The 23,274-nt window shown below is 36.6% G+C and overlaps 2 protein-coding genes across 9 annotated transcripts in view; both read left to right on the forward strand.

The window, feature by feature from the left end:
• Rad54b (RAD54 homolog B) overlaps positions 1–23,274 on the forward strand; it is a 92,306-nt gene that overhangs the window by 24,767 nt on the left and 44,265 nt on the right. The gene's annotated exons all lie outside the window — the stretch shown is intronic.
• Fsbp (fibrinogen silencer binding protein) lies at positions 17,813–22,906 on the forward strand. The gene is made up of 2 exons (XM_010619609.2): positions 17,813–18,302; positions 22,215–22,906. The coding sequence occupies exons 1-2, from the start codon at positions 17,929–17,931 to the stop codon at positions 22,735–22,737; spliced, it is 897 nt and encodes a 298-aa protein (XP_010617911.1). The 5' UTR covers positions 17,813–17,928; the 3' UTR covers positions 22,738–22,906.

Raw genomic sequence — 23,274 nt, forward strand, 5'->3', positions numbered from 1 at the left:
AAAAAAAAAAAAAAAAAAATCAGAAGTCATGAAAAATATAGGAAAAACAAACCCTTTTGTCTGATCTCTAGCTGTTTAGTTCCCTTCCCTTGAGATAAGCAGTTACCAGTGTTTTGTGTATCTTCTTTGAGGCATTCTAGTATTTGCAAACATTTTTCATGGATATATTTTCTCTATATAAAATTTTCCTAATTGCATTGTTCTATACATTGCATTTTTACTATAATGTATCTTTAAATTCTTTTTGTCAGTATACTTAGAAGTAGCTCACTGTTGTTAAAAGTTAATTTTATGCTGGGCTGGGGATTTTGCTCAGTGGTTTTGCTGCCTGCCTTGCAAGTGCAAGGACCCGAGTTAGATCTCTGGTACCAAAAAAAAAAGTAAATTGTATGGATATATGAAATGTACTGAAGCCAATGCCTTATTAATGGGTATTTAGCTTGTTTGGGATCTTTTGTTATTATAAAAAGAGGTAAAATGAATAGCTATGTGTTGTATACATGTGTGAGAATATATTCACAGGATAATAGCTTGGAGTTAGATGCTGATTACAAGGTATATACATTTATTATTGTGATTGAAAATGATAAGTTACCATCTGCAGATATTAGTACAGATTTATACTTGTAGCAACAATACTTGAGCTATACATCTATCATTTATTGTGATGTTCCATTTATGTTTATGTATAGTCTGTTTTTAAAAAGTATACGTGAGGAAAATAAAAACTTGTAAAAATATTTTAATACTAAATTTATTTATTATCTTTTAATGCTAAATGTATTGAGATATCATGAGATTAAGACAAGTTACCTTTGGCCTCTACAATTTTGAGGTGCTCAAAGTGATGACTATTAGCTTCCACAGATTTATTAGTACAGCGAATTGCTAAAGTGTGTATACATTTTTTTGGTGGACTCTGTATATTATTATACTTTTTTCTCCCCTGGTACTGGGGATTGAACCTAGTACCTCATCTATTTTAGGCAAGTGGTCTACCACTGAGCTACATCCCCATCACTTTTTTTCTTTTGGTACTGGGGATTGAACTTGGGACCTTAACGCTTGTGAAGCAGGTGGCGGAAGCACTGAGGTATAGTCCTGACCTGCATCACTTTTTATTTTAAGTCTCACTCAATTACTCAGGCTGGACTGGAACTTGTGGTCCTCTGGTCTCAGCCACCTGAATAGCTGGGATTACAGGCATGTGCCACCAAGCCCAGCTTTTTGGACACTTTTTGGTATTTGACAGTCTAATAGTTAAAAAAAATTACTTTGTTATGCTTTTTAATTTAAACTTTTTAGTATTTAAGAATATCATTTCCAAAATGGAAACAAAGTCTTTGTAAGTAGGGGAGTGTGGAGGGGGTGAAGGGAGGGCAGGGGTATGGAGAAAAAATGAGAAGCAAGATCGGTCATGTAAAGGTTCAAGATCCCAATGATGAATGTAACTGTACTGTATACCTAAAATGTACCAATAAACTCAGATAAAAAAGAATATTATTTCAAACTTACAGAAAAATTCAAAACTAGTGCAAAGAACTGCTAAATTTGTAATTTTTGTGTGTATTGTGTGTAATTTTTCTGAACCAGTTGAGAGTAAGTTGTTGATGTGATCCCTGTCATCCTAAATTCTTCATTATGTATTTTCAAAACAAAGTGAGGTTTTTGTACAATAAAGTTATGAAAGTATAACTGTTAAAAATCAGAAAATTAACATCGATACAATACTAGCATTTATCTGATCTGTAGAACTCATTTAAATTTCTCCACTTGCTCCAGTGGTGTCTGCTATTGTCTGAATGTTGTGTTTCCCCAGAGATCATGAGTTGAAACCTAATCACCACTGTGATGGTTTTAGGAGAAAGGGCCTTTGGGAGGTGATGAGGTCTTGAGGACAGAAGCCTCATCAATGTGATTGATGCCCTTAATAGGCCCGGGAGAGCTGCCTTGTCTCTTCCAGAGTACCAGAGCACAGGAAACAGTGCTATCTATGAATCAGAAAGCAGGTCCCCTGGGTCCTGAGTCTGCCATTGCCTAGATTTTGGAATTCTGAGCCTCCAGAACTGTGGGAAATAAAATTTCCGTTGTTTATATGCTACCCAGTATGTGGTATTTTATTGTAGCAGCCTGAAAGACCTAACACAATATCCTTATGGCAAAAGTAAATTAAAAAATGAGTAAACAAAGTTTTTTTGGGCTAGGGATTTAGCTCAGTGGTTCTGCCGCCTTCCTTGCAAGCAAAAGGTCCTGAGTTCAATCCCCAGTACAAAAAAAAAAGGGTTTTTTCCCTGGAAGTCCAGGACTATTTGTGGTATTTAGCTGTCATGCAGTTAATTACCTTAACTCTGGAGCAATTTCTTAGTCTTTGCTTATCTTCTGTGTCTTCTACCTTTTTGAAGAGTACAAATTAAGCACCTGCAGAATATTCTTGTTAGATGTTTCCTCATGATTGGATTCTGTTTATACATTTTGGCGGGAATATCTCAGAAATAATTCTTAGTATACCATCAGGAAGTACACAATGCCAGTTTATCCCATTACTGGTGACATTGTGTTTATTTGAATATGTCTTGGTGCCTGCAGTGTTTTTTTTTTTTTTTTTTATTCTAAAGTTTGTTTTACCTTTGTAATTAACAAATAAGTATACTCTTGCCTAAATTTTACTGTTATGATTGTTGTCAAAGGTTGATTTTCCTTTTTCTTTTTTTTTTTGTTTTTGGTACCGGGGATCGAACTTGAGTCCTTGCGCTTGTGAGGCAGGCCACCAAACTGCTGAGCTAAATCCCCGGCCCCAAAGGTTGATTTTCTAATTCCATCTATAATTATCAATTGTAGGGAACAGCTTTCCCTTCTTCTCCCTTTATTTAATTCATTTTTTATGGATTCATTAATTTGTTTTATTCAGTGCTTTATTAATGTTATCATTTTTAAATGTTTAGTTTGCTGCAGATTTAGCCAATGTGAACCCTTTATAAGGATTCCTCCTGTTTGTTTTTTAGAGTACTTTTGCATTATCTGGCTCAATAAAATCTTTGTTTTAGTTGAAATCAGTCAAGGTCTCTAATTCCAGTTTTAGTTGAGAATGGTATTTAGAAACCAAGGTCTCAAGCCGGGCGTGGTGGTGCATGCCTGTAACCCCAGCACTCGGGAGGCTGAAGCAGGAGGATCATTGTGAGTTGGAGACCAGCCTGGGCTACATAGTGAGTTCCAGGTCAGTCTCAACTAAATAGTGAGATCCTGAAAAAAAAAAAAAAAAAAAAAAAAAAAAAGCAGAAACTAAGGTCTCACCTGGGTGTAGTGGTGCATGCCTGTAATCCTAGCACTTGGGAGACTGAGGCAGGAGGATTGCCATGAGTTGGAGGCCAGCCTGAACTATATATAGTGAAGCCTTGTGTCAAAAACAAAACAAAACAAACAAACAAACACAAGAAACACACAAGTACTAGGCATACTTATGGATACTGCAGTGTTTCCAGCAATCAAAGCCAGGAAATATATAATTAGTGACCTCTGTATCTATCTCAGTGTGTGTGTGTGTGTGTGTGTGTGTGTGTGTGTGTGTGTGTGTGTTTGAGACAGGATCTTGCTATGGTAGTTCAGGCTGGCCCTGAACTCACTGTGTATAGTCCAGGCTGGCCTTGACCCATGGTGATCCTCATCTCAGCCTCTTCAGCGCTGTTATTACTGGTGGGTGTCACCACGTCTGGCCTCTACGTATCTTAAAAACCATGAGTTTACGTTTGGAGGTATAATTCAGTGGTAGATGATGTGGTTAGCGTATACAGGGCCCTGGTTTGATTCCGCAGCACAAAGCCCCCCCCATACATGCACACACGCATGCACACACACAAAAAACAAAGTATATTATGGGCCACTTAGGTTCATACGATCAGGTTCATTTGCTTGCTGCTGACCAAATCATTCATATATATATATATATAAATGTATTAAAAAATTTTTTTGGTAGCCATATATTTTGGCAAAAAGAAAAAATGATTTATTCAAAGCTAGCTCTGAGGAAATGGAGGGACCCATTTATCTCAAATCACCGTCTCACCAATGTCAGGCCTGGCCTAAACCCACAGGATGGAGCAAACGGGCTGCTTTTAGTAAACAACAGCAGCTTCTCAGTAAATAGGACAAGTGGACTCAATACAAAATGTTACAACCCCCATGGTGCCGAAAAGTCCAGGAATTGTCTACACAGCTGAGCAGATTGTCTTTGGGCACCCGAGTCATAAATATGTCAGCTCAGATTCCTTAGCCCCTTCAGTACCTTTCTAGATAAGCCTTCCTTTCACAGTTAGTTGCTAATATCTCTCTCCTGGTTTCAGCCATCCATTCGTACATGGAGATGATAAACTTGGCTTTTCCCAGCTAGCTGCTAGAATCTGATTTTAGTCTCTGCTAATCGGAATAAACTTTTTTTTCAAAAACCTATTTTTGACAAGTGGATTTTTTATAACAACCCTGTACAAGTGGGTAAGGGTCTTTTGTGGGAAGAAACAGAGACAGTGCAGTCACCCCTTCAGCTATCTCTAACTCCTGATCTCCTTTCTTGTGGAAAGGAAACTGGCTCCAGGCCTCCTGATGCCAGCTCTTCTGAGCTCTGTCACTTCATCTGTGCAGAGGAGAGGAGAGGAGGGGGTGTTTTATGTGCTCAGCAGGAGAAAGTTTGAAGTTGCTGATTGCTAAAAGAAAAAAAATCTTACTTTTAAATTTCCATTTTGAAGCTGGGTGTGGTGGTGCACACCTGTAATCCCAGCACTCGGGAAGCTGAGGCAGGATCGCTGTGAGTTCCAGACCAGCCTGGGCTACATAGTGAGTTCCAGGTCAGTCTCAACTACATACTGAGACCCTGTCTCAAAAAACAAACAAACAAACAAACAAAAAAGAACTACAATTAATAATATTTTTGTGAATAAAAGGAATTTAAGATTTTATATACTTATGAAGATGAAGATTTAGATTATGCTCACAAAAGAATTTAGATTATTTCTCACAAAAATTATGGCATGATAAAAATTGGTAGATTTTTAGAATTAAAAGTGTCATATCACAGTGATGTATGCACACCTATGTTTATAACAGCACAGTTTGTAATAGCTAAATGTTGGAAACAACTCAGATGCCCATCAACTGATGAGTGGATAAAGATGTGTTTTTTGTTTTTTTTTTTTACCAGGGATCAAACTTGGGGCCTTGTGCTTGCAAGGCAGTTGGTGCAAACACTGAGCCCAGATTTTTTTTTTTAAATATACAATGGAGTACTTTTCTGCCATAAAAGATGAGCTTCAGACATTTTTAGTTAAATGGGTGGACTTTGAGACCATACTCTTAGGTGAAATAAATTGGACACACATGTTTAAAAACCTCATTGTTTCTCGGGTATAAGAAGCCAAAAATGGAAATAAGGACCGAAATGTATAAGGGATGTTTGGAAATGAGAACAAATGTGAAGGGGAAGAAGGGAGGAGGATGGGAGAAAGAAAGGGACAAGAAAAAAGTGAAAATAAAAGAAAAAATGGAAACAAGCTTTTGTACGTAGGGCAGGGAGCTTGAGGGGGGGAATGGGAAAGAAATTTAATAAAAACAAAAAATAAAAAATTGATAGATTTTGAGCCAGAGACTCAGCTCAGTGGCACTGGACCTGCATCACAAGTGTAAGGTCCTGAGTTCAATCCCCAGTACCAAAAAAAAAAAAAAAAGATAGATTCTTTTGTTTATGCCTTTCTTAGCACCATCATGAAGAGCATTATTTTTGTGAAATATTTGTGAATTTAGCTTCTCCCAAGGGCCTAAAATCCTTTGATATTCCAGTCAGTCTTTAAAAGCATTTATCATGTCAGTCTTTTACAAAATTTGCAGTTTTATTTTGCAGTTGATTGTATTACTGTATTGTCATTCAGTCTTCAGAGAAACTGTTATAGTTAATGACTGTATGAATGAGAAGTAATTTTTAGAATTATAAGTTGACTGATGATTGTTGTTTTTCTTACAGTGACTCATTGTCTACTGATTTCCTATATAACAGTCTCAGATATGTCTGGAAGGAGTCCAGTAGTATTTATTTTTTTTTGGTTTTTTGAGGCAGGGTCTCACTATGTAGTTGAGACTGACCTGGAACTCACTGTGTAGCCCGGCTGGTCTTGAACTCACAGTGATCCTCCTGCCTCAGCCTCCCGAGTGCTGGGATTACAGGCGTGTGCTGCCACACCCAGCTTCCAATAGTATTTTGACCAATCTTTTTCTGCATAGAGATTTCCCACAAAAAGTAAGAATTGAGGATGCCATCTTTTGTTCCTAAGCCTTTTTTTTTAAATAAAGATTTGGGTTGTGGAGTAAATAAATTTTCTGATTTTAGAGGTGTGTAGAGTTGTTTTCCAGTTCAGATTATCAAACAGTGACAGCAGCCCAGTTTGTTGAAGAGGGGAAAGATGATAGTTGTGTTTCTGCTCCTTGTGAAAACACCATTGAAGAGAATTCTCCCTTAATGAATCTGCCTGAAGTTCTCAGGATAAAGAAGAACTTTTAGAATGACCTATACTGGGACTGTTTTTGAGTTTCTACTTTGTGTAAGAGTGAATAAATTTTCTGAACTTTGTCCTGGAAGCAGTCTAGTTAAAAAATAAACAGATTCTGATCATTTGAATACTGACCCTGTCATGTACATCCTCCCAAATCATCTTGAAGAATGTTTGAAATTACGTAGGTATTATCCAGGACCATTTCTAGGGTTATCACATTTTCTCTTAAGTATAAAATATTACCTTTTTTTTCCTTTAAGGCTCCTGGTTTCCTTTCTTGTAGAATTGTTAGCAATGTGAAGCAAATTAGGATGTCCACTACAGGTATTTCACATAGTTACATTTTTTATGACATCAGTGAAATCTACTTAACAAAAATATCTAATTTTATTAATTGTTGTACATTCTCTCATTTGATTTATTCTTCCTATATATCTATTATTTGTACTCTTTGAACATGCACCTGTCCATTTACCTGTCTGAAACTATTTTAGTCTATGTATAGTTGACCTTTTGTTTGAAATTCTTTTATGTTGTACATATAAGTGAGATCATACCTTTTTCTTTCAGTGTCTGGCTTATTTCATTTAGTGTGATGTCCTCTCCGTCTGTCCATGTGGCAGCAAATGAAATATTTCCTTCTGTTAAGGCTGAATAGTATTTCGTTGTGTATGTGTCCCCCATATTTTTTTTGTTCATTTATCTGCCAGTGGACGTTTAGGTAATTGCCATACTGTGGCTATTACAAATAATTCTGCAGTGAACACCAGAATGCAGTTTTTCTTTGTTGTTTTGTTTTGTGTTGTTTTGAGACAGGGTCTTGGTGTGTAGTTCAGGCTTACCTTGAACTCACTGTATAGTCTAGGCTGGCCTCGAACTCATGGCAATCCTCCTGTCTCAGCCTTCTGAGTGTTGGAATCACAGGTGTGCACCACCTTGCCTGGATGAGAATGCAAATCTTTATGAGTTGGTGATTTCATCTCTTTTGTGTACCCAGAAGAGGAATTGCTGGGTTGCATGGCTATACTGTTTGTAATTTCTTTAGGAACTTCTGTTGCAGACAACTTACAGAAGAGTAAAGGGACATGAACAGATCAGGCAACAGATAGATACTGTCTTTTGAATGCAGTTTATTCACACAAATTCAGACAGCAAATCCTTCTCTATAAGGCACATACTAACAGGTATAAGGTCCCGATCCCGGTCATTCATATGAATGTGAGACAAAATTGTGTCCAGATGTCACTCACTGAGTATTCAGCTCCAGTTTGCAGCAGGCTGGGAGAACCTACCATTTTAATGGAAGTCCCACAGAATCCAAGTTCCCTCAGGCTAAAAAACAAAGCCTGGTTCCTGAGTAAAGGTTAAGCATCTCATTTACAGCTCTATAGTGCCTCTTTATGGTTTTGTTTGTTTTTGTTTGTTTGTTTGTTTTTGAGACAGGGTCTTGCTCTGTAGTTCAGACTGGGTATGAACTCACTATGTGTGATCCTCCTGCCTCAAATTCCAGAGTCTGGGATCACAGACGTGTGCCACCATGTCCCGCCTTTTTAATGTGTGTTTTTGTAGTAATGTCCACTTGTCTTATCTGATGCTCTAGCTGTGGTTGTAGGGCCATCTGTTCTTGAGTGTAACCAGTCAGCTTCTTTTTGTGTTTGCTGTCTTCTAGTTCTTGGTAACTTCTCACCTTGGCTGCTAGTACTTGGTGGTATTGAATACTTGACATAACTGCCACAATGTTCCTTGCCCTCAACAAGTGCATCAGTCTGCATTTCTACCAATAGCATACAAAGATCCCCTGTTTTCTACTCCCTTGCTAATGTTTTTACTCTTGTCTTCATGGTAATAGTCATCCTAACAGGTGTGATGATATTTGTTTTGGTTTGCATTTCCCAGGTGATGAGTGATGTAGAGCACCCTTTCATAAACCTATTGGCTATTTTTATTTCTGAAATGTCTGTTCAGGTCTTGGCTCATTTTCTAATTGGTTGTTTGGTTGGTTTATTCATTTACTTAGTGGTGCTAAAGATCAAACCCAGGGCCTCATACGTGCTAAGTGCTCTGAGCTGTACCCCCAACTTTGGTTATTTATTTTTAAGGCTCAATATTATGTAATGCCTTGACATTTAGGAAAATCAGGAGGGCCTGTTTTATTCCCCACTTTACTTCGCTGGATATCGTCCTCTAGCTTAACAGTTCTTATTAAAGGGATCAGGTACAGTTCCTGCTTATTCCTAAATAGCAGGTTTAGTTCTTTGCCAGCCACAAAATTAAGCCAATCACACCCTTGCAAAATGCAGTGGGCTCCTTATCCTCTTAATAATGCAAAGCCTACCTCTTACAGCCACTGGTTGTTAATTCTGTTCTCAAGTTGCTATCCATGCGTGGCCTTTGTGAGTGGGATATCCTCTTCCTCAGACCTGCTGTTGAGCTCACCTGTTCTGTGTCAGATATGTGTTTGGTTTTCTTCATAACCCTAGAACAGGAATCCCTTCCTCATGAACTGGATGACTAGGACACAGTAAAAAACAGAAGGACACATATCTTTCTAAAGAGAAGGACCACAATTTTACTGTTTTTCTCAAATAATCTTATAATTCTTATGTCATTCCCCACAGCCTAAAAATTGCACTAGTTTTGTGAGAGGTATTCCCTAAGTTGTCCTTGGAAAAATTTTCATTATTTACTATGTAATTTGACTAAGACTTCCTCAGTTAGCTGGAAGTCTGCTTTACTCTTTAGGTAGGGCCAATGTGGAGTAATTAAAATAAAAATAGCACCCCCCCTTTTGAAATGGCATTTGGTTCTCTTGCCCAGGCCGTCTTGAATTCCTGATCCTTCTGCTACCTCCCCTGGGATTATGTGCATGTGCCACTGTGCCCTGCTTCCAGCCTCTACTTTTTTGTATTTTGTTTAAACATTTAAAAATTTTAATGTAATAAGTAAATATTAATAAAATATACAAACAGTTCTTTGAAAAATAAATTTCATAAGAAAAATAGAGAATGTCAGTGGTAAATACACTGTATTATGATCTTAAAATATATTTTCAGGACCAGGGATTTAGCTCAGTGGTTGGGCCGCCTGCCTCGCAAGCATGATGACCCAATTTCAGTCCCTGGTACCAAAAAAAAAAAAAGTTTTCAATTGCTAATCTGTCTCAATTCATTTCCTAATAATACTGTACCTTTTTTTTTTTGAGTAAAACATTTTGATTATTAGGGCCAGGGATTTAGCTCAGTGGCACCATGCCTGCCTGGAAAACGCAAGGTCCTGAGTTCAATCCCCACACTAAAACCAAAACCAAAACTAAAACATTTAAATTATGAACAAAGTATCTCACACTTGGTATTATTATGAATAATTTCTTCCTATTTCACATTATCAATTATAATTTTGGTCCTTATTTACCCTTTCAGTTTCTCACACCAGAGAAACAATTTAATATTTACATATGTGTTTGATTTATTTCTCTTGAGTATGGTTTCAAGGTGTATCCATTTTCTAGAAATGTCTGAACTTTTTCCATCTTAATGGCTGAATAGTACTCCATTATAGAAAAAAACATCTTTTTTTATCCATCAGTTAATGGGCATTTGGTTGTTTTCAAGATAAACTGTGCTGCTATAAATATGAGTGTGCATATATTGCTGTGGTATGGTGCTTTTAATTCTTTTGGGAAGATACCCAGAAGGGGAATTGAATAGCTGGGTCAAATGGGACTTTTTTTTTTTTTTGAGACATGTCTCACTATGCCCTTGAGACTGACCTGGAACTCACTATGTAGCCCAGGCTGGTGTCAAATTCACAGTGATCCTCCTGTCTCAGCCTCCTGAGTGCTGGGATTACAGGTGTGTGGCACCATGCTTGGCTCAAATGGGACTTCTCATCCTAGTTTTTTTTTTTTGGTACCCGGGAATTGAACTCGGGTCCTTGTGCTTTCGAGGCAGGTGGCAGAATCACTGAGCTAAACCGCTGGCCTCATCCTAGTGTTTTGAGGAATCTGATTTTCACAGTGGTTGCACCAGTCTACATTCCCACCAACAGTGGAGAAGGGTTCCTTTCCCCCACAGCTTCGCCAGCATTTTTTGTTGGTTGATTTGATAATAGCCATTCTTTCTGCAGATGGAATCTCAGTGTTTTTTTTGCGGTGGGGGGGTACCAGGGATCAAACTCAGGACCTTGTGCTTGCAAAGCAAGCTCAGTACCACTGAGCTACATCTCTGGCCCCTCAGTGTTCTTTTCTTTTTTTTTTCTTTTTGGTACTGGGGATCGAACGTGGGACCTTATGCAGTAGCACCACTGAGCTAAATCTACACACCCCCTCAGTGATGTTTTGTGGGTTTTCTTTTTCTTTTTTTTTTTTTTTGGTTTTTTTGAGACAGAGTCTCACTATGTAGTTGAGTCTGACCTGGAACTCACTATGTAGCCCAGGCTGGTCTTGAATTCACAGGGATCCTCCTGCCTCAGCTTCCCCAGTCCTGGGATTACAGGCGTGTGCCACCACGCCCGGCTACCTCAGTGTTGTTTTAATTTGCGTCTCTTGAATAACTGGTGATGTTGAACATTTTTTTCATATATTTATTTGCCATTTCTATTTCTTTATATGAGAAGGATTAAGTCTTTAAATTGGGGGTGTGTGTGTCTGATTTTTCTCAGTTCTCTATATGTTCTAGATATGAGTCCTTTGTCTGAGGAACCACTGGCTAAAAATTTTTTTTTGCACTCTATGGGTTGTCTTTTCACTCCGTTGGTGATTTATTTTCTTTTTCTTTTTTTGGTAGGGAGATTGAACTCAGGACCTTGCACTTACAAGGAAGGTGGCAGAACAACTGAGCTAAATCCCTGGCCTGTTGGTGATTTCTTTTGCTCTGCAAAAGCTCTTTAATAGAATAAGATCCCAGTTGTTGATGTTTTTTTGTGTAGTATTTCCCATCTACCCTCTACTTTTGAATTGTCTTCACATCTTATCTCTTACTTGAGTCTTCATTTCAAAACCAAATGTGGAAGTGATAATTTAAGTAACCTAAAATATGTAAACAAGTAAACACAATACTAAGACAAACAACAAAGATTATACTTTTTGTATCATTTAGTATGCTTTAGGTTCACATAATAATAAAATACTGGCTTACCTGAATAAAGATTTTTATTGCCATTTGTAATTGGAAATTTTAGGCTTTAGAGTCGACTGTCCTAGTAGTTTAAAGGATGCCATCACGAGCCCATTTTCTATTTATTCCATCTCATCACAGGATTGGCTTCATTCTTAAACTAGCTCACTTCATGTTAGATGACACAGTCCAGCAAAGGATGGATCCCATTTGGTCAAGCAGAAATCCTTAATAGATAACTGGGAGCTATTCCAAGAAGGTGTACCTAAGTTTAGATCATGTAGAGTTTGGTTATTCAGTTAGCATAAGCAATGTACATTTTTCAATTTGACTTCAGTTTTGTGAAAAGTTTCAAGATTCCTGAATCCTAGGTTTTGATAGTTTTGACTACCTAACTTCACAGAATACTGCTACCAGGGCACAGTGAAGTGTGAGATATGTATGTATGTATGTATGTATTTATTTATTTATGGTACTGGGATCAAACTTGGGCCATTGCACTTTTGAGATAGGCGGTGGCGGTGGAACCACTGAGCCAAATCCCTGGCCCCAAAATTTTTATAGTATTTTTTATTATTCTCTTCAGGATGTTAGAATTTGTTGTTATATCTTTTTTTTTTTTTTTGGTAACTTGTGAAGCCTGTGCAAAGTCTTTGAGTTGATTCCCAGCACTGAAAAAAGAAGTTATAGAACAATTATGCCTATGCTATAATTATTCCTGATTATTAATTTTAGTAGTAAGTTTTATTTTTATTTTTTAGTAGTGACCTTTTTTATACATTGCAGTGAGATGGTTTATAGCAGATTTCATTCTGAAAATGTATAAACATGTAATTAGTAAAAGTAAGTTTTATTTTAGAAATTTAGCTTTTTTCAAACCTCACACATTTTTAGTGGTTAAGAATTTAAAATATATTAATTACGGGCTGGGCTGTTGCTCAGCAGTAGAGCCCTGCCTGGCAAGTGCAAGGCCATGAGTTTGATTCCTGGTATTATAAAAAGGAAAAAAAAAAAAGTTAACTGCTTTATTTGTTCTCTTCTGAAGGATAATTTTTAAAACACTTTATTATGATAATTTAAAAATTGACTTTTAATTGGTTCATAAAGTTGTACATTTTCATGGAGTACTATGTTATATGAAAACATCACATAATGTTTAAATTAGGGTAGGGTTATGTGTCTTCTCTAGCATCATTTCTCTGTAGTAAAAACATGAACATTTGAAAAAGGTAGGGCCAGGGATTTAGTTCATTGGCACTGTGCCTACTTTGCAAGCTCAAAGTCCTGAGTTCGATCCCAGGAATCACCCCAAAAAAATTTAAAGAAAAAGGTAAAGGATGAAAAAATTTTACATTGAACACCCTTATACCCATCACCTCAAATTTACAATTAAAATTTTGTTATACAGGAATACCTTGGTTTATAAACTTCTCAGTTTGCAAACAATTCAGTTTGCAAACAGAGGCATTTGGCAAAATTTTGCTTCTGTCTGCAAACTCAGCATCAGGTGACAAACATGAACAGGGCTCTCTCCCCTCACCTGCACACATGCACAGCCATCTTCCCCAAAATTGAAAAACAAATAGTTTGTAAACCAAGGTACCACTTTATTTGCTTTATTACATATCTATTTGTACATCAGTCTTTTTATTTAATTCTTAAAAACTTTCGTGTTTTTTTGTTTTGTTTTTTGTCTTTTGAGGCAGGGTCTTGTTTTATAGTTCAGGCTGACTTTGAACTCATGTAGCCCAATCTGGCCTCGAACTCATGATGATGCTCCTGCCTCAGCCTCCCAAGTTCCCAAGTGCTGGGATTACAGGCATGTGCCACCACACCTGGCCCCTCTCTTTTTAAAAAATGAATTCTGAAGTTGAATACTTTGGTATATTTTCCTCAGAATGAGTTGTGCATTTCATTAAGATGATGTACCTAAGTTCCCCATAAAAATATACTGTACAGGAAGCTAAGTTCTCTCTCTCTTTTTTTTTTTTTTTTTTTTTTGGTTTTTTGAGACAGGGTCTCACTATGTAGCTCAGGCTGGTCTCAAACTCACAGTGATCCTCCTGCCTCAACCTCTGGAGTGCTGGGATTACAGGCATGTGCCATCTTGCCCGGTCTTTTTTTGTTTTTTTGAGACAGGGTCTCACTATGTTGTTGAGACTGACGTGGAACTCACTATTTAGCTCAGGTTGGTCTCGAACTCACAGCAATCCTCCTGCCTCAGCTGCCGGAGTGCTGGGATTACAGGCATGCACCACCATGCCTGGTTTGGGAAGCTAAATTCTTAATGATATGAGTGATTTGGTTTAAATAAATGTTATCATACATATGGATGTAGGCAGATACTGACAACTTGTTTTTTTAATTCACTAGGATCAAAGATTTAAAAATAAGTTAGATGTTAAAGAGATACAAACAGATCTTATTCAATAACTACAAATTTTATTCACTAGTTAACTTTAACTAGAGATTTCATCTCTTGACAGTAGGGGAGAGAGCCATTTGGATTTGTGCAGAGGTGACTGCACCTTTGCAGGATTGAGGGGGTGGGGTGGGAGTGGGGCTTCAGGTAAGAGTCAGGGAAGTGAAAAATTACCAAGGATTGAAGATAGGAAGTTTTTATAGCCCTGTCACCTGACTGGGTCTGAGGGTTTTGGAGTCTGAAATAAGGAAGGTAAGCCAGCCCTTTGAAGTAAGTATGCGGGAGCTGGGGATTTAGCTCAGTGGTTCCACTGCCTGCTTTGCAATAAGTATGCAGGTTCCCTGACTCCCATCAAGGAAAAATAATTTTCTGTACACGTCAGTAAAAGAGGCCAGAGAAGGATTAGAAGGAGGTACAGGACGCACTCAAGCATGCAGGTGTTGATGCAGTGGGAACTGGGGATCTTTCTGTGTTTTGGGAGGTGAAAGTCTGGAATTCTCGGTAATCTGTAGCTTTAGTGGGTGGGGGAGGGTGGCCCACCCCTGGTGAGGTAATGGTCTATTCCTGGGGATACCCCAAGCAGTAGATGAGGACTCATTTGGGCAGCTACAAGGGAGTTGCCCATTGCTGTTTTGGGAAAAGGGGAAAAAGTGGATAAGCCAGGCTTGTGTTCTAAAGCTGCAGTTTTTCTCCACAGTTTTAAAAATCTTGATCTCCTTGTCTGCTTCTCCTACCTTTATTTCTTGTATCCTACATCCTACTCTCAGCGGTGCTGAGCAGCACTTTCTCCCGTGCATCCTCATCCATTCTTGACATTTTCAGTCTTAAAAAATTGTGCCATTTTATGAGTTAAAATAATCTTTAGTTTTTGTAGTTCTAGAGTTTGAACCCAGGGCCTTTTCACTAAGCTATAGCCCCAGCCCATTTTAAATTTTTAAATTTTGAGACAGTTTTGCTAAGTGTTTTAAATTACCCAGGCTGGGCTCAAATTTGCTATCTCCTGGGTCAGACTCCCAGAGTGCTGGGATTACAGGCTTGCGCCACCACGCCTGGCTGTTTGTTTTTTGAGGCAGGATCTCCCTTTAGTAGTTCAGGCTGGCCCTGAACTCATTATGTGTAGCCCAGGTTGGCCTCAAACTAGCAGTGATCCTCCTGGCCTCAGGCTCCAGAGAACTGGGATCACAGGTGTACGCCACCATGCCTCATCAAGAACCCTGTGTTCTTTAAAGGATATACCTAATCTAGCTGTTGATTCATTCTCCTTTACTGTTTTGAAAGCCTAGAAGCTAGAATGACTTTGAATACTTGGTCTGGTTCTTTAGGTGGCTCATTTTTCTTAGTTTGTTTCTGTATGAACAGTAATCATTTGGATTAATACAAGTTATATAACATCTGAAATGTTCCAAAAATTGAAACTTTAACGTTGCTATTGATAAAGAAGTATAGCTCCCAGCCTGCTAGATGTCAGATGTGCTCAGTTTGTGTCCCCCGAAATCAAAGAATGAATTATAAAGGACAAAGGAGGTTAAGAGTAGGAAAGCTTAATTGGGGGAACAGGAATAGCCCCTGAGATACAGGAGGGTCCTGAGGAGGTTGCCACATGGCCTCTCAATTCGGAATTACTTATAGGCAAATAGGGCTTCATTGATTAGTGGTCACCTATCACAGGACTGTGGATTTAAAGTGACCAACTGGGATTCAGGCTCTCCAGCTCTTTCACAGTGTTTACAGTAAACTGGGATCCAAGAAAGAACTGGTTAATTTTCATTAAACCTTCCTCAGAATACAGGATCTTAGTAGGGAGTGACTGCACCCTCCCTCAGGATCCTCATGGAAGTGCTCTGCATTCCTTGTTGCCTGAGGAAATTCATTCTTTGCCTGGCTTCATGGAGTGCAGCCCACTCTCTACTAAGATCCTGAAGGGAGGGTGCATTCTGTGGGTTTGGCTGGTCTCCATTCTTATCTCAGGCCTTTCCAATAGCTAACTGCCTTCTTCATAAGCAAGATATCTTCTACACTGACATGAAGCCCCCAAGGTAGAAAATTCCATTCTTTAATCTCTTGTGGTGACCAGTTATGGTTGAAATACAGGTATAAAAGGAATATGAGAAAAGGAAAAAAAAAAAACAAACAGAAGGAGTGGAGTGGTTGAAGGCAGGGTATTGAAATAGGGTAAAAGATAAGAACTAATATATGTCATGTAAAGGGTGCAAATCCCCAATGATGAATGTCGTCATATTCTATACCTAAAGAGAACTAGTAAACTTAATGAATAAAAAAATAGCCTAAATTTACTTTTAGGCTATGTATATAAGCTATATCTGAAACACATGAATTTTGTGTTTAGGCTTTAGTTGATTCCTCATTTCATATTTATGAAAATATTCCAAAATCTGAAGAAAATCCAAAACCTGAGATGGTTTCAGTGCCAGGTATTTTGGATAAGGGATACTCAACCTGGGGTAATTTTCTACAATTTACTGAGATGTAAAACTGCTCAAAGGGAGTAGAAGCTAGGGCTATTACAGAATCAGATTGTCTAGTAGGGTATGCCAGGCAACAGGTACTATTATTCTATGGAACATACAGCAATCTTGCTTTTATTTTTTAATTTTTTTGACATAATGTATTTAAAACTTTAGCATATTGTCTGGTGCAAAGTGAGACCTCGGTAAATTTAATTGAATGAAATTTTTGATTAAAAGAATGAAAACAAGGAAATTGAGAATTTATAGCCTTTCTATAGCTGTATAAGTGTTGTATCTGGATGGACCTTTACCTTTTCCTTGGGCCTTGCACAGTGCTTGGGAGAGTTTTTATAGGTGTTTGGTAATTGTTTGACTGAACTGAATGAACCATGTTCAAGCATGCTTTTAATTAATATCCCTAACTGGAGAAACATGTCTATCATGAGAAAGTAGGTTTGTTTTGTTTATATAATTTTTCATATGTTTTCAGACCAGGTGTAAGCAAGTAAACTGATAACTTTGCAAATGGCTAAATTAGGCGTTTCCTTTATAGTCTAGGTCATGTGGTTATACCTAAATAAAAAAAATCCTGCTCTTTCATAACATGATCAAACAAGCTGGTATATTCACACAATGTGCAACTAGAATAATCCATTGGTTTAGAATGTAATGTTTACCTGGTTTTGAGAGTTAGTGTTCTTAACTGAAAATATGCAGAGGCTGATGCAGACTGTGAAATGAAGGAGAAAGCAGCTTAGCTTTACTGTGTAGTCTGAGCTGGGTGTAACCTAACTAGCTAGAGGATATGCAATTCCTGATTGACAGCAGGACCAGCATTATGCAGATTTTGTCAGGGAGAACACCCTGCTCTGAAACAGTGATTAGATCTGTTAGGAATCCTTGTTTTCACCACTTATATCTTTTAGTTTTCTGTGTGTTGAATTCGTAAACGAATAGCACAAAACATTTCCTTCTTTGTTTTTATTAAGTGATAACTGCATTGCAGTTTCAGTCTTATCAGCCAGGCATACATACGTGGAAATTCGATTTTCTCACTAAATTAGCTAATTTTTAGCTGTGTTCCATGCTTATCTCTAGACCTTTGTGCATTAAATCCTATCTCCAGCGGTTCTCTTTATACACAAGTGTGTTTTGCTTGTGCCTTCCTGTCTTCAGTGAGAAGCTTTATGTAGGTCAGGCTTGGTTTAAGCAGATTTCCTGAACCTGCGTCAGTTTAAGCTGGAGGAATTTTAATAAACCCTCCCCTGTAGGCGTGGGCCTAAATGAGGCTAGCCTAGTTAAGCCTGATCTTTTTTCTGTTTGTGAAAAGAGCTGAGCAGAGCTGAAGGCTGCGTGGTGTTTTCAGACACTGCCTACTTAATTTGAAAAGAACAATGGTAGGAAAGGCTAGATCTTCCAATTTTACCTTATCTGAAAAGCTTGATTTACTAAAGCTTGTGAAGCCATATGTGAAAATTCTCGAAGAACACACTAACAAACATTCAGTGATAGTGGAAAAGAATAGATGTTGGGATATCATAGCAGTTAACTATAATGCAATTGGAGTAGACCGCCCTCCTCGAACAGCGCAGGGCCTACGAACCCTTTACAAAAGGCTCAAAGAATATGCCAAACAGGAGCTATTGCAGCAAAAAGAGGCCCAATCAGATTTTAAAAGCAATATTTCTGAGCCAACCAAGAAAGTTATGGAGATGATTCCCCAGATTTCCAGTTTTTGCCTGGTAAGAGACAGGAACCACATACAAAGGTAAGCTTTATTTTATTTTGTTGTGGAAAATTATGGCGCCTCCTATCTATTGGGCTTTGGCTTAGCTGTGAAAGAGATATGCATAGTAAGCATCCCCACTACGGGAGCAATGAATAGTGTCTTTGTTTTGCTTTCTTAAAAAAAGAACAGTGAGGCTATAAGGATTTTTCTGCTGCATTTGATTTAAGCCAGTTTTTAACTGTGTTCCCCTCCCCCTTCCTTTCTATAATTTCTAAAAGTAAAGGTTAAGGATGAATAAATGGGATGAAATTTATGACCTAACTTCATAAACTTTTTAAGCTTTAAAGTTATTTAATTTGCTTCAGAGAGATACTTTTTTTCTCATTTAAGATTACAGTTCGTTGGATCTTTGAATTTTATATAAAATTTATATAAAGTTAACTGGCAGAGAAATGGAACCTTTGCTTTTGTATGAATTGTCTGTCTATACTTACTGAATATGCTTTAAACTGACAGTACTGAAATCAACAATGAAGTAAAGTTATTAATGACATTACATGAAAACAGGTTAAATTATTTTTAGAACATACTTAAAATAAGATGAAAACAACTTTAGGGAGTTAATGCCTAATTGGAGATTAAGATTACATAATAAAATTAAAAGTTTTTGTTTTTATTCCTTAATGGTCTAGTTTCACTTTGGTCTTGGGTCATACAGGAAAGTTAAGCTTTCTCATATTGCTTTGCAAAGATCTCAAACTAGGAATTTAAACATACCCATTACAGCAACCGAGTTCTTTTAGGGTTAGAAGTAATTTTCAGGTTAGATTTATGTTCTGTATAACTAGTATTTACCTGGGAATCTTCAAAGTATTACCTTGCTACTAATTCAAATTTCAACACTTGGCAGAAGATAAAAAATGGCAGCTACATTCTCCTGAACCATTTAGGGTAATGTAAACAAACTGTAAACTCCGTGTTGGTTGAGGGGCCTTTCAAACAAAGCTTTACACAGTGTGCTTTCTTACTGGTAGGAGAGACATTATTTATATAAGCAAAACTATTGATTACCTGTGAACGTTCTTTGAATTTAGGCAAGAAATAGAGGAAAAACTTTTTAGTGAAATGTAGCTGTTATTTTTGTGACTTATTAGGAAAATATTTTTGAGCTAAGCTTCTTGGCGTACATTGCTTATTTCAACTAGATAGTGCAGTAAAAAAAATATTGCCAGTGGTATCCAGGACGTGGATTCATATTGGATTAATACTTGAGGCCACTGGTTAAAATATTCACTATGATGACAAATGATGAAATTTTAATATATGGGATGTCCAGTGAACTCCACAGTAAAACTGTTTTATGTTGTGCTGTCTCTTCCAAATTTCCACCCTGTATCTCCCCCCAAAACTGGAGAATTATGGCCTTTGCTTTACAGGCATAAAACTGTATCTTTTGGTTATTAAATTTAGATTTTTAATAATTTCAAAACCACACATAGAAACTTTAGTTTTAGATAGTTGAATATTTTAAAAATACAAGTATAGAAGAAAAATAAATATGCAAGTATCTGTTTACACTTTTTGTGTGTATATACCTATGTTATAAATGTACACACAATTCTTCAGGATACCAACATTTCTCTGATAGAAACAGATTAACTGATTTATACATTTCTTTACCTATTATTTAAATATTAGATTTTGAAGAGAAAAATACAAGAACTATACCATTTAAATTCTTGCCTATATTAGTGTCTAATTGATGTTTTCTCCATAATAACTTAATCATTAAATATGTTTTTATCTTTCTTGTACTTATTCAGTTGATGTCTTGAATCTTAATAATTATCTTGTTTATAATTACTTCTGTAATCTTAATTATGTTTCTATATAAATATGACAGTAATCTTACCAGTGCCTTCTTTATAAGGAAATATCACTGCTTATATTACTAAATTTATTTTAAAATATGTAACTTTTTGTAAGTCTGGTGCTATAACTCACATTGATCATGTCTTTTTTAACCTCTAATACCAGATTATACTTTGTTTTTATAACTTTTTTGATTTTCTTATTTAGATTCATAAATTTTACAAGTCCTTTATCATTTTTATGAACTTCTCTAAGGCTTTTTTAAAAAAATTTGGTATTCCTGACTTGTAATGTTTTAACTAAAATGGAGTGTAATATAAGCATTTTTTTTTTTTTTTTTGGTACCAGGGATCAAACTCGGGTCCTTGTGCTTTTGAGGCAGGCAGTGGAACCATGAGCTAAATCCCCAGCCCAGTATAAGCATATTTTTAATTTACATGGAGATATGTTATGTTTATGTTCTAATTTTGAATAGTAATTATGTAGATTTAAAATTTTTTTCATCTGTATCTTTAACCTTTTCCCATTCTAGGTTTTAGTAAAAATATTAATAGAAGCAAATCTTCCTAATTTGAATTACATTTATAGACCATTGTTTTGTTTTTGGAACATATAAAACGACAAAAACAAGACGAAGAAAAACAAAAAGATTTAATTTTCAAAGAGATTACTATATGCTCTCTCTATATATGGTTGAGTTCCTTCATTTCTACCTCTTTGGCAAATATCTGTTATTTCTGGCAATTTTGTGCCAATAGTGACATATGGGGAGTTCTAATTTTTTTCCCTTATGTTGTACTTGAATTTACTCCAGCATTTTAATCTTCCAAGTAGAATGTATTGTTAATGATGTTACTTATCATTTATAAAATGTTCTCTAAGTAATGTTGACATGATTCTATTAATATCTCAATAATCTCTTCCTCCTGTAACTTTTATTTTTAAGTTAGGCAGAAGCATAAATTGAAAAAAAAAAAAGGCTTATATATTGTTAACAATTAATTTGCACATGAAAAAAATTTTAAAGTGCATTGTGTTTATAAAATGAAAAAAAATATAATGCTAAAGTTTAAGTTATGCTAAAACCTTAGTTGGCTCTATTAGGAATTCATATGAGTGTAAATTTAATAAACATATCTATAGAAGGCATTTAGAAACAGTTGACCTAAAAAATTATTTGTTCATTAATGTATTCGGCATGCAGTGAGCATCTTCTATGTTTTAAAGTACATTGCTTTATTATGCTAGGTGCTGAGTATATAGTGATGGATAAAACCCTTGCTCCTATGAACTTTAACTCATATGCTGTTCAGGATAGGTAAAAGAGAAACGCCATCCTATCTGAAATAAGATAATTAGGCTAATCTCCAGATAGTTATGAAAAGGCAGAAATTAGTGCCTTCTATAGATGGTTTTCCACTATTTTCTTAGAAGTTACAGGTCTTGATGTTTTAGATCACTCTGGGAGAACAGCAGGAGGTCTAGTGCTAAGGTGTAGGAATAGCAAGGCCCAGAAAGCATGAAATGACCCTTTTCACCATTTTATTTATTTCTTTCTTTTAATTGAGTTTATTGGTACATTTTAGGTATACAGTACAGTCACATTCATCATTGGGATCTTGCACCTTTATCTTTTCACCATTTTAGAACCCAAAAAAAGGTTATAGGGATAATTGATGTTTCTTTGAGAGCATTAAAAATTGATTTTCTTATTTACCTCATTACCCTTCTAAAGTATTTGTAATGCCTACCCTTTTAAAATCTGAATTATAGAGTTAAGGGTGGAAGGCTAAGGATGTAGCTCAGTGGTAGAGCACTTACCTAGCATGCCACAGGCTATATGGGCTCAATCCACAGCACCACAAAGCAAAACCAAAGAAAGGTTAAGGATGGAGTAGACCTATATGTATTTATTTTTCACATCTTAATCTTAGTCACTTTAATTTGTTACTCTCAGGATTCAACTTTTGAGTCATATTTTTTGTTACAGCTTTATAATTAATGTATATTAAATATGAAATTATGCTATACATATACTCTTTGATTTACATTTTATAATGCTTTTTTTATGTGCTATAGTTCAAACTTGGATGAGGCTGCACAAGCTGGTACCAGTTCACTACAGGTAATGTTGGATCACCATCCTGTTGCTATTACAGTGGAGGTAAAACAAGAAGAAGACATTAAACCTCCTCCGCTGGTTTTAAATCCTCAACATAGTAATACTTTAGAGCAAAGAGAAGAACATGAATTAATACATGTTGTGGAAAGATCTTTGTCACCATCACTTTCCTCCGTTGATATGAGAATGACATCGTCTCCATCTTCTGTACCAAGGAGAGATGATTTTTTTCAGCATGAGAGTGGAGAACACATTAGGTCACTATCAGGGTATGATCCTCAGGTCCTACAAATGTTGAAAGAGGAGCATCAGATAATATTAGAAAATCAAAAAAATTTTGGATTATATGTTCAGGAGAAGAGGGATGGATTGAAAAGAAGGCAGCAACTTGAGGAAGAGCTACTAAGAGCAAAAATTGAAGTGGAAAAGCTGAAAGCAATTCGCCTGCGACATGATCTACCCGAATATAATAGTCTCTAAGATAGTCTCTAAGATATTTTTCTCAGTCTTACAATTAGAAAATTTTAATTTTGGCTAAATTTAATTTGGGAATATTCTGAAGCAGGGTGCATGTTCTTGAATAATGCTGATATTATGAACTTTTTTTTTTTTCTTTTTGGTACTGGAGATTGAACTTGGGTCCTTGCGCTTGTGAAGCAGATGGTGGAACCACTGAGCTAAATCTCTGGCCCATGAACAATTTTTTTGTGTGTGTGTTCGCTGGGGATCGAACTCAGGCTCTTGTGCTTGCGAGGCAGGAGCGGAACCACTGAGCTAAATACCCGGCCAATGAACAATTTTCTTGACATGAGTTTCTTTTTAATTTTTGACATGATTTTTAAATTTAATGTTCTTTTTAGATAGTAAACTTACTAATTGGTCCCTGTGGTAATAGTTTTCATTGTCTCCCCCGTTTTTTCCTATAATATTTAGTTGTCTTACAAGAGATTTTTTTTTTTTGTCATTAGAATACACACAAATTAGTGCATTTTCTGTTTTTTTGTTTTGTTTTTTTTT

This window comes from Fukomys damarensis, unplaced genomic scaffold (genome assembly GCF_012274545.1).
Source record: "Fukomys damarensis isolate Sample0158 unplaced genomic scaffold, DMR_v1.0_HiC HiC_scaffold_5, whole genome shotgun sequence".
Classification (NCBI taxonomy): Eukaryota; Metazoa; Chordata; class Mammalia; order Rodentia; family Bathyergidae; genus Fukomys; species Fukomys damarensis.

What these genes read in the sequence shown, in the direction of transcription:
- Fsbp (XM_010619609.2), top strand. Translation starts at nt 17,929, where the DNA reads ATGGTAGGAAAGGCTAGATCTTCCAATTTTACCTTATCTGAAAAGCTT. An exon ending in GACAGGAACCACATACAAAG is followed by an intron (nt 18,303 to 22,214) that starts GTAAGCTTTATT and finishes TATGTGCTATAG; the next exon opens with TTCAAACTTGGATGAGGCTG.